Source organism: Terrapene carolina, unplaced genomic scaffold (assembly GCF_002925995.2).
Source record: "Terrapene carolina triunguis isolate 2854851 unplaced genomic scaffold, T_m_triunguis-2.0 Scaffold96, whole genome shotgun sequence".
NCBI lineage: Eukaryota > Metazoa > Chordata > Testudines > Emydidae > Terrapene > Terrapene triunguis.
Genome location: NW_020664447.1, coordinates 44,298,911 through 44,314,357, shown reverse-complemented (window position 1 = coordinate 44,314,357; position 15,447 = coordinate 44,298,911). Strand labels below are relative to the sequence as shown.

General features: G+C 38.7%; 1 protein-coding gene across 1 annotated transcript in view; it reads right to left on the bottom strand.

Annotated features, from left to right (window-relative positions):
* The window catches only part of FSIP1 (fibrous sheath interacting protein 1), a 152,890-nt gene that overhangs the window by 91,656 nt on the left and 45,787 nt on the right, over positions 1 to 15,447 (bottom strand). Inside the window, exon 9 of the mRNA XM_026651555.1 lies at positions 7,798 to 7,935. Within this exon, the coding sequence (XP_026507340.1) occupies positions 7,798 to 7,935 (138 nt within the window). The remainder of the gene's footprint in view (positions 1 to 7,797; positions 7,936 to 15,447) is intronic.

Below are 15,447 nucleotides of genomic sequence, written 5' to 3'. Positions count from 1 at the left end.
AGGTCCCTTCCAGTCCTAGAATCTATGAATCTATGAATCTATGAAAAAGTTAAAGAGCTGCTTTCCTAACTAAGGAGTTCTGCTATGCAAACTATGTCCAAAATTTTCAAACTTGGGTGCATAGGCAGCTAAGTAAACGTGGTCTGATTTTTAGAGAGACTGATTGAAAAGTCAGGTCACTTATATTTAGCTTCCTATATACAGACTGGATACCTGAATGTAGCCATCCAAATTTGAAAATTTTGGCCTAAGAGGTCTAGTTACTGCAGATGACATGTCATGATGATATAGGAAAGCAATCATGTTTATTAATACAGGGATCTAAAATTAGGAGATGATTGATAATCTAAAAACTAGTAATTTACATATAACCTTAATCCTCTTGGTAGTGGATTCCCCCAATAATAAGTGAAGACTGGGAAGTGGCCAGTTTTTGCATATCATTATGATGTACTCTAAGAAAGTGACAACAAATTTGGCAGTGCTGTGATGTCATTCCAAGAAGCTTCACTACTGAGATGTTGTTTCCTAGAACGTCATTCATAATGACAAGGTAAGTGGAGTATCTTCTGAAGGTTGATGTTCTTCCAATGAAGAAATGTATACTATTTTATTTCTATTATTTCAACTACTGGGAGGGAAACCCCACCTTAATTTACATTTGGATGCTTCCATATTTTATGCAGACAACCCAGAGAATTTATAAGATATGGCACATCCATATAATTTTGAAACTGTATGTCATAATTTCATTGTTATGCTACCAGCAACAGGTGATGTAAAAATGTAATATTTCCTTCAGAAGTAGTTTTATGAATTAAATGTTCTGAAGTAGTTCTCACACTATGCAATAAAGCTAACCTAGTCATGGCATACTCATTACTACAGGCTGTTTCTATGTTGATAAATACTGTAAATAAATAATAGGCTCTAGTCATATAAGGTTCTAGACACATACAATCCAGTCAAGGAAACATGTTTGGCATCTTACGGGGGGTTGCGTGCCATAGCAGATACCAAGAAAATACTGTGTTGTGCTGATCAAGCCTTGAAACTGAGCTATTAACATTCATAACATTCTAATGACTCAGTAGCCCATTACATTCCAAAGTGCAGTAATGTCCTGTTGTGGACCACCACACAGAGCTGCAGACACACTGCCTGCGATTATATTTGCCTCATTAGCAAGGGTCAGTGACGAGAGAGAGAGTAATGCATGGGTCAGTGACTGGAATGGATGACATAGCATGGATTTATTTTATCAGTTCCCCAGCAGACCTAATTCAGTTAAATTGAAGATTCACAAGATTGGCTTAAACTATTTGATTAACAATTACTTACATGCTAACCACAACGTACTAAGGTGGAGGTCAACCACAGTTTAGAAATTGAATAGATGAGGAGCTAAATATGTTCTCTTGCTGAAGTGGTACATACTTGGATGGAGTCTTTGAATTTCTCATTGTCTCTTTGGATCTGATCCTGTACTATTTATGTAGGTAAACCTCACTGAAGTCAGTGGGAATAAAAGAGTCAATTAGCCAAGCTCACTTTGCAACACCTATTTAAGGAGTGCGAGATTAGGTCTTTACAGTGTGAGTTAGATGGAAGGGTTTACGGTATATATCCCAAACTGGATTAATGTTGAAAGCAAGCTTGCTAAAAAGTCAGCCAAAGTAGGCAAGCAAGCAACAGCTGTTATGTTTTTCTTTTCCTTCTCCCTTTCTGTGTTTCCTGCTGTTTGATAAGGAATTTTCCCTATTACATAAATAAGCTTCCTTTATTTTTGCTTCTGAGAAAACTTCAAATTCAGTTATTTTTCTTTATCATCTCCTCTCTTTGTGAAGGACCTTTGTACCCTCATCTTAGGGTATGTCTAAAGTGCAATTAAAAACCTCAGGCTGGAATGTGCCAGCTGACTCAGACATTCAGGCTTGGGCTGTAGACCAGGCTCTAGGACCCTGCAAATTGGGAGGATCCCAGAGCTCAGGCTGTAGCACAAGTCTGAACATCCACACCACAATTAAACAGCACCTTAGCCTGAGTCCCATGAGCCCAAGTCAGCTGGGACTGGCCAGCCCCGGATGTCTAATTGCAGTGTAGACATACCCTTAGGCTGTTTGATCCTCCTGTGTCCACACTGTCACTCTCATGGCCCATTAGTGGCACTACTACAGAAGAGGACCACAGCCATCTCTATACCCTCAATCAGTGACTGTGATATGCCCATTGTTCTCTGCCTCCACTGAGAACAGAGCTCCCTTTTCTCCAAGAGCTTCACACAGTAATTTCCCAAATATTAGACTTTTTTCAGCTTGAATTAAACAAAATAAGTATTTTGTCTTTTTTACAAAATGGAACAAAAATAGAAAATAAAAGTTATCTTACACATTTAACATGTAATTTACTATACAATTCTTTAAACTGGCACTAAAAAATTAAATTACTGAATATTTGTATAGCTCACCTTATTCCTCAGGTAGAGAATGAATTCATTCCTATAGTAACAACGATATGACAAACATACAATATCTCTAGGAGTGTGACAGATCTTCCTAGAAGGAATGATCTCCCTTCTCCCAAGTTAAAACAGTTATGGGGGAAAAGATCATTTGATCCCAAAATTTAACCTAAAGAGTCACAAAATACATATTAACTTTTGGAAAAAAATTTATTCAGCCCTTTGTTTGAATACACAAATGTCTAATTTATTTTCCTTTTACCCAGCATAATTCTTTAAAAAAAAACTTTTTTTATTCATCTGTTTAAAATGAACAAAAGGGAATATATAATTGTCAAATATAACAAAATAAATCATTAACTTTCTCTAATTTTGTTTGGCTAAAAAATACATCCTACACTTTTCTTGTACCAGTTCTCTTTTCATGTTAATTAAGAATCACACTAGCTCTGGGAAATATATTAATGTGCTGAATGCTAAATCTTTTTAAAAGTTCTGACTCTTGCCCCCCTACCCACTCACCACTTCTGCAAACCTAGGGGTAGCTACCTACACAGAGGGAGGCCACCCGAAATATTATGATACTTAAACTACCAAAGATGAGCTATCTAAGGCAAATGTCTACACTATGGAGTGCCCCTTATTATAGATGCAGCCTACACCAACAGAAGGAGGAGTTTTTCTGTTGGTACAGGAACACCATAGCCCCAAAGGATGTTATCTACATTGATAGAAGCCCTCTTCCATTGGCACAGCTGTTTTGTGAAAAAACACAGGGGGGTTGTCAGCATAGCTATGTCAGCCAGGAGTGTGGTTTTTTCAGACTCCTGGCCGATGTAGCTATGCTGATGTAACTTTTAAGTGCAGACCAAGCCTAAGGTATTTATGTGGCCCCCATTACTACAGTAACTGAGCATTTCACAATCTTTAAGGTATTTATCTTCAAAGCACCTTTGTGAAATTGGTTAGTGCTATTATCCTCATTTTACAAATGGGGAACTGAGGCATGGAGAAACTAAAGATAGACATTTTGAAAATCCTAAGTAATTTAGGAGCACAGTTCCTTTGAAAGTCAGTGGGACTTGTGCTCCTAAATCAATCAGGCACATTTGAAACATCCATCCCAAGTCACTTGCCCAAGGTCACAACAGGAAATCTATGCCAGATGAGGGAACTGAAACCAGGTTTAAGAGTCCCAGACTAGCACCCTAATCATCTGACAAGCTTTCTTCTTTGGAACAAAGACAATGTGAGCCAAAGCAACAAAAATTGAGTAAAAAGCAATCCAGTTGTGGGACTTATTTTCAAAACGGGGCCAAAATTTCCTCTCAGTTACACCAGTGGCATCTGTGATCAGTCAGTGAGGTTGTTCCAGTTTAACTTACAGGAGGATTTAGTGCATATTAGAAGTCAAAACTTCTGCAAATTTAAACACCCTTTGTACCAAGGTCTGGCTTCTTGTTACTGCCTTGAAAGCCCTGACTAATTCTGGCCCTCTCCATCTTAGTCTTGTTTTACATGCAGGAGCAGATTTACCATGAAACAAATTGTGCGGTGGCACAGGGCCCCCAACAAGGGGGCCCCCAAAATGCAGGACAAATATCTGACAACCTGCCCCCGAATCCTGACTATCAGTGCAGCAGGGCTCAGGCCACCCCACCTTACCCCCTCCTGTACCCCAACCCCCTGCCCCAAACAAGGTACCTCACTTTATTTTTGTTTAATCCCCTTAACTTATAATATAGGAGGAGGATAAAGAAAAAAAAAAGAATGAAAAATGGGGAGGGGGAGACAAGAGAGCATGTTCCTTTTCTTGTCTGGGTCCTGAGGAGGGGGTGTCCAAAAATGAAGCTGCGCACAGGGCCCCACTAACTCTAAATCCACCACTGATCACATGCCATGCCTTCTGCTCTTCCAGAGGTGCTGGCCTCATCCAACCACTTGGCAGCTTCTCACACAAACATTTCTGTGGCTCCTTCTACATTGATCCCTACAGCATAGAACATTTTTGAAGGACCTACTCTTTCCATAATCCAGCTCTCCTGAAGGCCACCTCTGCCTTATTGCCTTTGGGAAATTTGCTAACAACCCAGAGAAATAATTTGGAATAGTTTACCTGTCCTACTTAAATTAACAAATGTATTTATTTATTTTTAACTGAACTTACAGTATACCCCTTTTTTCCTGCCTTCTGCGTATTTGTCTATCTTTAGATTGTGAGGTCTTCAAAACAGGAAAGCACTAAGTGCACTGTGAATACTATTAGAAATAATAACACTACCAACAACTCCCCCTCCTCCTCATTAGAAAGTAGTGATCCAGGTTAAGAATCTTGCCATCATTTTCAACAATGGCCTTTCTGTACAAACTTGTGTGTCATATATGGTTCAAAATTGTTCTTTTCCAAGTGCACAGGTTGTGTCATTATTTAGCCTGTGATGATTTGACGACAGTATGCCAGCTAGAGGGGCACACCAAGCACTTCCATCAGGTGGAGAATGCTTCGCAGAGAATACCACGGTAAGAACATTTTGTTGCTTTGTAAATTTGGGGCACAACAAATGACAACACCATCTAGCCAAATCCTTAATCAAATAGAAAAGTCTGCTCAGCCAGTTCCATCTGTTCCACCTGAATCCAACTGGTTATATACCAACAGCAAAAATAGCTTAAAAAATTAATTATATTTATCTGCTAAGCTGTTTCCTCCAGAATTTCCCTACTTTTTCCACACCCTTTTGCCCTGGAAAATACACAGAAACAGTCTATGTCTTTAATCTTTAAGTGGGCACTAACAGAAATCTGGTCAATTAAAAAAAGACAAATTAGAAGTATTTTAAGGTATCATGCTGAAACTTGCTGAATTTTTTTAGTTTTATAAACCCATTTTCTTCATTTTTAAATGTTTTTCTCTTGCTTTTTGCAATATGAAAGACTGACAAAACTAAAAGGGAAAACTAACTGGCCATACAGGGAAAACCATGAAACTGACTATATTCAAAAGGTTGTTAAATGCACAAAGTTGGAAACTAATAAATTACTTTTCTCCAATCTCTTCCAGTTACCTCTGTTTAAGGGATTACTCACAACAGTAGATAAAAGAATTTTGTATTGATGTAAACAAAAATTATTTTTATTGAGGTTTCTTTTTTACCATTCCATCAGTGGTCATCACTCATCATCATCTGACAACTGCAGAAATGAGCCCTCTCTCTCTCCAAGCTCCATCCTCTATATTGTTAATCTCCATACAAGAGACAGATACAATCAGTGTCTTCATTTTAGTTTTAAAGCATATGTTCTAGACTACACTCAGACCATTGTTCTTAGGACAGACATTTCCGGGATGACAGGCTTATACATGAGACTTCTTGCAGCAATTTTTTTCCCCACTCAACTTGAGAAATGCTTGTTGAATCAACTGTGCTGAAAAACCTCTCAGCTAGAAAGACAAGGTGAGTGAGGTAATATCTTTTATTGGACCAACTTCAGTTGGTGAAAGAGATAAGCTTTCGAGCTACACAGAGCTCTTCGGGTCAGTCAGAAACCATCTACAATTTATTTTATAGAAATCAGTTTTCCTGCATCAAGTTGCCCATGCCGGTTTTCCCTCTGCTCAGTTTTTTGTCCACTCTGGTGCAATGGTGAATTACAGTTTAGCCCTCAAGCAACAGCCTAGGAAAACACCTCCCATTTAAGCATAAAACAAGAGTCCAAACAAAAACACACGTCCAAAACTTCAAAGAAACAAGTCCTTCAGCCCTGGGATTAAACAATAGCCCCAACATGGTCTGTCCTGATCTACCCCCGGTTGATGCCATAACTAAAAAGGCATCTTCTCCAGAAATTCTGGAAGGGCCCTAAGTAAGAACCAGTAACAACAATGAGTCTCCAGCCCATACCAGAATCATATTGTCCTTAGCCTTCTCCTTTTATTTCATCCTCCCCAGAACTTCCATGTATTACCTCTTTACATGCCTTTTTCACAGCTCTTCGTGAGCTGACAGCTTCCCTGCTTCCCACACCATGTCTAACCTCTCTCTCCAGAGTGCTTCTCCAGCAAGCAAGTTCTGATGTCCACAATTCAAGAAATATGTTGATAATTGCAAGGGTTGAGAGAAGAGTCACAAGGAAGATTGGAAAACAGGCCTTACAGTGACAGACTCAAGAAACTCAATCTCTTTAATTTAAAGAGACAAAAGTGACTTGATCACAGTCCATAAGTAACTACACGGGGAACAAAACTTTGATAATGGGCTTTACAATCTAGCAAAGATATAACAAGATCCATGGCTAGAAGTTGAAGCTAGATAAATTCACACTAGAAATAAGACACAAAATAGAAAGATTAACGAGGATTGTGGTGGATTCTCCATCACTGGCAATTTTTAAATCAAAATTGATTTTTTTCTAAAAGACATGCTCTTGTTCAAACACAAATTAATTCAGGGAAGTCCTATGGTCTGTGTTATACAGGTAAGACAAGATGATCACAATGGTCCTTTCTGGCTTTATAATCTATTAATAAAAATAAGCAGCTGTTCTCCTTCAACTCTGAGAAACTTACCCTAAACAAAATATCTGAACATTGCAGTTCACCTAGCATTAGTTTTGCTTTGACATTGCTTTCAAGCTATAACAGAAAAATGTGTCCACAAATTAGAGTTAAAGGGAAAGAAGTCTGATATGTTATTTGGAAGATTCATGTGATCACTCAGGTTTGGGCTTGTTGTCAACCCTTGCTCTATGTTTTAGGCATAAATACAATATACTTTGTGCTTAGAGGATCTTTGTAAATTTCATTTCTCTTTCCCCCACTTCGCTTACCCCAAAATAATTATTGTCAAAACTGAGAAATTATCCAGTTTTTTTCTAAAAAGTGTTACTGAGTTACAATTCACATTTTATACACTTACTAACATTTTAACTTTCTTGCTTCCTATTGGTCTTCAGGTACTGTATTGGGCTAGGTAAATAATTGTCAGTTTAAAAAAAAATCATATGAATTAAACAAAACTAGCTCACACAGTTAATGTTAGAGCACAATGAATTATTTCAAACACATGTGAAGAAGCTACACTACATTCTATAAGTTATTAGAAAGTACTTAAAATATTTACTTCTTTATGTGTATATAGCAGTCACTCTTGAAAGGCTTCTTCCATTCTAAAAGAGAGTTTGAGAGATATTCCCTATATATAAATGGGGAGTATCATTAGAACTGGGAATCGCTCTCAAAACTAGAGAAACTTGTATCATATATTTCTTCTTTTGGGGTTAATTTTATAAGCATATGTAATTTTAAGCTCCAGCACAGCTTTCAAGCTTAAACTTACAAGATTTCCCTCCAGATTTTTCAGCTGTTGATTAATCTCTTTAAGTCGGTTTTGTTCCTCACGTTGCTCATGTGTGTCTCGCAGGGCCTTCTCACCTGGAACTGCTTCCAAACTTCTATTTGCATAAGCCAGAGATGCCTGACAAAAGTAAGAGTGGACACAGCTAAAACATCTTAAAATATATGCTTTAAAACAGAAAAATGCTAATTAGACCTTTACAGAAAAAAGTGAGAGAACATTAATATTTATGCATAATTGGTTAGTTTCACATTTTGGTCAATGTGTGTTAATAGTATTTAAATATCAAACAGGATTTTTTCCACAAAGAGTATTAATTAACTCTGTTCAAACTTGTAAAGGAAAAGAATAAACATTCATATTCAAGATTTCCAACAGTGGAGGGAGGACTTTTCAACAGCACACAGCACTGGTCTAACTCCAGTTGACTTCAGTGGACCAATGCTGAGTACTTTTGAAAATCTCATTTAAAATGTTTCTCTCCGATACGAAGCCTGAGTAAACAGCCTTTGCACAGTGGATCTATGTGGGGACATGAAAGACAAAACCCACCCTCTAACCCATAGCCAAGCCATGCGGCACACATGCAGCTAGACTGCAACCACTACTACAGAGCATAGGTGTACAATTTTACAAATATTCAGTAGTCTGGGACCAGATTCTAATGTTCTTACGCAGAGAGTATTACCTTAATTATTGAAATCAACTGGACTGTTCATGGGATTAAGGTAATATTCAATGTGAGTAAGACCAGAATGGAATCTAGCCAACTGGGAATGCTAAATATTGACAAAATTGCAAATCTACAAATGACAAAAACAGGGTTTGCCTTTGGTAACCTAGGATTCAATATAAGAATCCAAGTCATAGAGTAGTCTAAGTAACAGCAAAAAAATTTGCCAAACTCTAATTACCTTTAACCCAAGACAGTATGTCCAACTATTTAAATAAAATCCTAGTCTAATTAATCACTCTTATTTTCAAAAGCACCTCATCCATTCCTGATTAACATATATTCCTCAGTAAAGGAAACTAAGTACTATACTTAACTGGGAAGAGGGACAGTTTTCTACATTTAATAATTCAGATGAAAACTTCTCAGCATACAGGCTACAGTTTGTAAAAAGTGTGACTGTTTAAAAACAATATATTTTCTGGCCAAAATGCATAAGACAAATAAGTGATTTTAAGGGGCTTTAAACCATAACACCAGTGAATCATGCAATATGGAGTTTATTTCTCAGAGTGAGTATTTGAAAGTACAAGAGCTATCATACAATGGCTCCCAGTATCACAATTCCAAGAAATCTCAAGCACAGCGGAAGAAGGTATAAGAAGAGTCATCTATTGAAGCCTGGAATCTCCTCAAACTGAACCAGCTTAACCCTCAATAGGGTGAGCTATCTTCAGCCAAGATTCTCAATAATGACCACCTATGGCTAGGTACCTAAATGCATATTTAGCTATCTACATAAGTGGACTGAAGTCAATAGGCGTGCATGATTAACATCTTTGCAGGGTATAATATCAAGAACCTGCACCACTTATCTCTATTTCTATACATTAAGTATATCATCTTCATATTTTCAATATGAATGGAGAAGTGGCTCAAGAAACCAATAATAAAGATTAAAAGCTACTCCTCTTCAGGCACAGCATGTATTGGGAGTTGATGTAAGGCTTTTTTTTCTCCCATGACTGCAATGTAAGAAAACCCATTTATTAGGTAAAATAGAAAAGATTGTGACAACTTTACATTTTCTTACAAATTACACCTATTTCTGCAATGAAGTCAAATTTCTAAATCCACCTTTATAATCTGCATATTTACAGAGATAGTGCCAGTTCTATGGGTACCATTCAGTGTGGATTATAGCTGTGATTATAATTTGTTTAGGAAAATAACTAAGTGTTATAAGATATATATAGAGGGAGAACACAGTTAGTGGTACTGCAAGGTCACTAAATGTTATATTGTATTTCCCATTCATTTTGCTTCACTATTATTTTATTTCGGATTTTGAGTATATGGATAGCAGGTGGATATTTTTATATGAATTTAGACTTCAATGAACAGAGCTTAAATTGCATGTAAAGCCACTAAAAATGTTTTTATCTCAATATGACATAGCTTTAAAAGGGTAATGATGAGAGAAGCCACTCAACTCAAAAGTTACTGGCTCCAAGTTCTTTTTTCCCCCCCTGCACATTGTCCTGAACAAGGCTTTTTACTGGCATTGTCCCTGGTCCTGCAAACACTTAGACACATGCTTCACTTCATGCCCATGAGAAATCCCACTGCATAAGTGCTTGGAGGAGAAATAATAGATGTGGAAGGCAACTGTGACATATTTCCATCCCCGCCCCCATCATTTCACCCCATTATAGTCACTCAACATGTTTGAGTCTTGTTGCTTCTTTGGTATATGCTATATGGTCCTATGAGGAAGAAGGCATATTGCGGTTACCTAAAGCTACTACTTTATCCTACTCCAAACATGTCTTTAAAACTCTGCTGTAATGCCTACCAATCCCTGCCAGCTGACAATCACTAGGCAGACAGTGAACTATGAGTCTACGACTATTGTTTAACATTTCAAAGCTGCTTGTTTCAGTGTTTGCTCATGAACCCCTTCTCCTCACATCCCAAATCTATTTGTTCCAGCCACTTGTTGTTTCTTGTCATATGTCAAGATTGTAAAGTCTTTTTACTTCATTTCTGAAAAACAAGCGCATATGGTCTGAATTCGCAAACAGGGCCCCTAGGCACTACCATAATACAAATAAATAATTATAATAATTATAAAATAGTAATAAAAAGTCAAATTATTCCAAAGCAGTGTGTTTTGTTGGGAACAGTTTCAACAGGAGAGATTAAGAGTCTAACTCTATATATCCCAATAATTAGGGCACTCCCAGGGAGGTAGGAGATGCACGTTCAAGTCCCTTCTCCGAACCAGAAGAGGGAGGATTTGAACCTGGGTCTCCTACATCTTGGGTGAGTGCTCTAACCACTGGGTATTGGACATAAAGGCTGGGGAGTATAACCTCCTCCTCCTCCTGTCTTTTGTGCAGGGCATGCATGCTCAGGGCACATACACACACACACTTAAGAAAAATATAACAGGGAAACTATGAGTTAGGGTTACATTAACAATACTGACACATACCTTACAGTCAGCTTATATGTATACACAAAACAGACTATTTTTTCCACTGGCCAGCACAGAAACAGTCAAATATGTATTCAAACATCATTCAGATGATTATTGAAATGTTTACTATATCAAAGCCATGACATTTTGAATATTTTTAAACAATTGTAAGGGAATTAAATGTGTGTAAATTTGAGAAGTTATCAATTAGAGGTAGAACTTATTATCTAGATAGTTCATTAGCGAGACAGATTGAATGGATTGCATGATTTGTTATTGCAGCTTAGTCAAAAAGGAATATAAACACTATGACTATTTCTCTTTAGAATTATTGTTGTGCACCAGCAGCACACATAGAACACAGAATTAAACAAAGTTAAGAGCCTGACCTTTTCCCCACTGAAATCAATGGCAAAATGGCAATTGTCTTCAATGAGAGCAAGACTTAACCTCAAGACAAACCATATACCACAAAAAAGCACAAGGACGACCAGGCAACAATGTGGTTACTCAACAACACAGCAGATTCTGACTTTTTTATATATGTAATATTAAAGGACTTCAAAACTAGTGGGGATTAACAGTAAGGCTCAGTACAAGAACTACGTTTAGATGGATTTAAAGATGGAGGGATTGGAATTTGCCACATCAGGATGACAAGGGCATTTGAGGCATAGAAGGCACCACAATGGAACGGAAGGAAAATGCAAATGAGATTGTCAGAAAGAACTCAGTAGAGCAGTGAAGGAAGAGAAAAATATTGGCAGGAGCAAAGTTGGGCAGAACTGTGAAGGTCAAAGCAATCACCTTATAATTTATGTCAGAAGGAAGGCAAAGCTAAGGGAAGAGTTTAAGAGGAGGAGATGTAGTCAAAGCAGTGGGCAAGCAAGATGATCTCAGTAAGAACAGGTTTAGTTAGACTGCAGGGGTACAATGTGGAAGGCAAAAAAGGAGAATGTACAATAATCTAAATTATAGATTAATAAAGCCTCAAAAGAGATTTTAACTTTAGAGATGAAGAAAGGACAGAATTTAGAATTGTTATGCACAAAAAAGATAAAGTATCTGGCAAGGGTATGGATATAAGGCGGGGAGTTAGGGGGAAAGTGAGGAAGAGGAGAAAAAAGAACGTTACCAAAAGGTAAGGAGCTGAGTAACAGTGAAGATGGAAAAGATGACAACCCAAGACGACCACCATTTCCCAAATAGTGCACTCTTTACTCTGACAAAGACACCTGATAAAATACATTTGTGCCCTGCAATTCTGTTGGGGCACAAACAGGCCCTTTGATTACTAGTCTCATTGATCTACCAATGCTGTTAAAATGCTTCTAAACAGCATCCATTACTTAGAGTATAGGTACCTGCTCATCTAATCCATCATGTTGGTGTGGATGCTAGGAGCACACACTGCCAGAGGGTTCTTTAACGAAAACATGAGCTCCCTAAGCAACCTTTTGCTCTTTTGACAAGTTACTTATATAATTCATCTGGTTATTATAGCTGACTGCTGTGACTAAGATGTCCGGTTTTTCTAATGAAATAAGCCCCTATCAAAGATAAACGGAGATCCAAGAGGTTTACTGTGACTGCCTTCATATCATAATTAGGGCTCCGTATCTGTCACGGAGGTCATGGAAGTCACGGATTCCATGACTTTCCGCGACCTCCGTGACTTCTGCAGGGGCCAGGGTGGCTGACCCCACAGCCACCCAAGCAGCTGGTTCCAGGGCCAGCAGCTCATGTGGCCCTCAGGACAGCCACATCAACCGTTGCTCCAGCAACCCCCGGCAGCAGTCCCAGGTAGGCCGGAGCAGCCGTGGTCCACGGCCCTGGGCAGCGGTCCCCAGCCGACTGGCTGGAGCAGCCGTGGTCCAGGTCAGTGGTCCTTGGCCGGCTGGCCAGAGCAGTGGCAGCGGTCCCAAGCCAGCTGGCTGGAGCAGTCACGGTCCAGGGCAGCTGTCCCCAGCCAGGTGGAGCAGCTGCGGTTGACAGCCCTGGGCAGTTATCCCCAGGCAGCTGGCCGGAGCAGCCCTGGGCCGTAGCCCTTGGCAGCAGGTGCCGCTGGCCCCGGGTGCCCACCCTCAGCGCCGCCCCTTAGGAGTGGGCCCTCCACGGCTCTCCAGAGCCCCTCCCACAAGATTTAATCATAGGAATTTTTAGTATAAGTCATGGACAGGTCACGGGCCATGAATTTTTGTTTATTGCCCATGACCTGTCCATGACTTTTACTAAAAATACCCATGACTAAATCATAGCCTTAATCACAATCAAGCATGCAGATGTTCTGAGACACTCTTTGTTCACTGATCCTGGGTTTATTTTATTCCCAGATGAGTTTTCCAGTTCTTCAAGTTGGCATTTGTAGTCACCATACCAACTCTGCATCCTGTTGTCCCAGCCTAGCAAATAGACAATAGTGCGTCTTTGGTTAACGAGGTCAGACAATTTATGCTACCCTACAAATCTTAGGTTTCCCATCCCATTTTTTCAAAATTGTACTAAACTGAATCGATATTTTTAAGGAACACAAAACAAATTAAGAGACAGGCATTTGTAAAAACATTTAATTAAGATGGCATAAGGAGAAATGCTTCAGATAGAAATAAGATTTTCATGAGAACCATCTCTAAGTAAAAAAAGAATATTAACCATGGAAAAGCATTCTGGATCCAACTGGACTGATTGCAAAGAGATTAATAAAGTACACTTCTGTAATACCCAAACTGCAGTACTATAGGCTTAAAGCCAGTTGTTAAAGATTTCAGAAACAAAGTCACAGCATAATTCCTAGAACCTGAAAATATATCTAACAGCAACAAGAAGCAGTTCTCTCCAGGAACTTATGGTAATTAAATGTTTGTACATGATACAATTTTATTTTGGGAATCTACTTCGAAAGTACTATCAAATACAATTCTTGGCAGAAAAAATGGACAGATTTATTACACACACTGGAGGCTAAATTTCTTAAATTAGTGATAGTATTCTAAACGGAAACAAAAACATATGATTTAGAAACTACAGCAATGTTCTTTTTATTATTCATCATCATGACTACACTATTCTTTCTTCAGAGACTATGGGTGATATTCTCGCCCCAATGAAGCAAATGGGAGTTTTGCCATTGACTTCAGTGAAGCCAGGATTTCACCTCATGAGTCAAATTCGTCTCCAATAGGAGTTGCACCCATGTCAGAATAATTTAGACTTTGTGCTGCACTGAATTAAGCTACATGGCAGGAATTCTCTCTCAGGCTTACAGACACTGTTTATAAATTTGTTGCTCTTCACTGTAAAAAAAAAAAAAAAAAAAAACCCTAATGCTCCCTCACACAGCAAATTTCCTACATTTCTGTAAACTGTCTTAACCATGAAGCCCAGAGTCCTTTGCCACAAGCAGGGCTGAAGCCTGGAACCCTGAGGGGGGCTGAAGGCCAGAGCTCTGCACCCCAAGTGGGGCTACAGGCCCAAGCCCTGCAAGGCTGGAGGTAAGGGATCAGAATCTTTTTGCAGGGGGGAGGAGGGGTGATCACAATTTTTTTTTAAAGTCCAAATGGAGTCGCCAGCACAAAAAGTTTGAGAAACACTGTTCTAAAGTTTTAAATTGTTTTATTTTTGAGTGAAGGTATGTAAAAAAATCTACATTTGTAAATTGCACTTTCACGATAAAGATATTGCACTATAGTACTTGTATGAGGTGAATTGAAATACTTTCTTTTGTTTATTTTTTTACAGTGCATATATTGTAATCAAAAATAATATAAAGTGAGCACTGTACACTTGGTATTCTGTGTTGTAACTGTAATCAATATATTTGAAAACGTAGAAAACATCAAAGATCTTTAAATAAATGGTATTCTATTATTAACAGTACGATTAAAACTGCAATTAATCGTGATTTAATTTTTTTAATCTTACAATTAATTTTTTTAATTGCTTGACAGTCCTAGTTCTAATCCCTGCTCCAAAGCAGACCCACTGGGGATTTGATACTGTGCTTCCCATAGCCCGAGTGAGTGCCCTAACCACTGGTTTATATGGAATAAGGGGGAGTACCACCTCCTCATTTTCTGTGCAAAAGGACTGACTTGGCTTAGATCCCTAACTCCAGGAGAGAGTTTGCAGAGATAAATGCCTCCTGTTGCATAGCCTTGGGCACTTAACTCCCATTGAGGGCCAGGACTTATGCCATACTTCTCTTCTCAGCATCTTATACTGGCTAGCTTAGGCAGCTCCTTGGTCAGTGTGATAGCTTTTGTGAATCCCATTTATAGACCCCTAACTCTCCACATACATTGTATAAGGAGCCTCAGTGGGCTCTGGGCTGAAGAGTCCACTGGGAAGCCATTACCTAAAGTTAGGCACTACAACACTAAGCTTAAATTGTGGATCTGGCCAAATAATAGTCCCAGGGAGAATATATGCTAGAGCAGTGATATTCAAACCTCAGTGGTTCAGGAGCAAGATTAGCAAT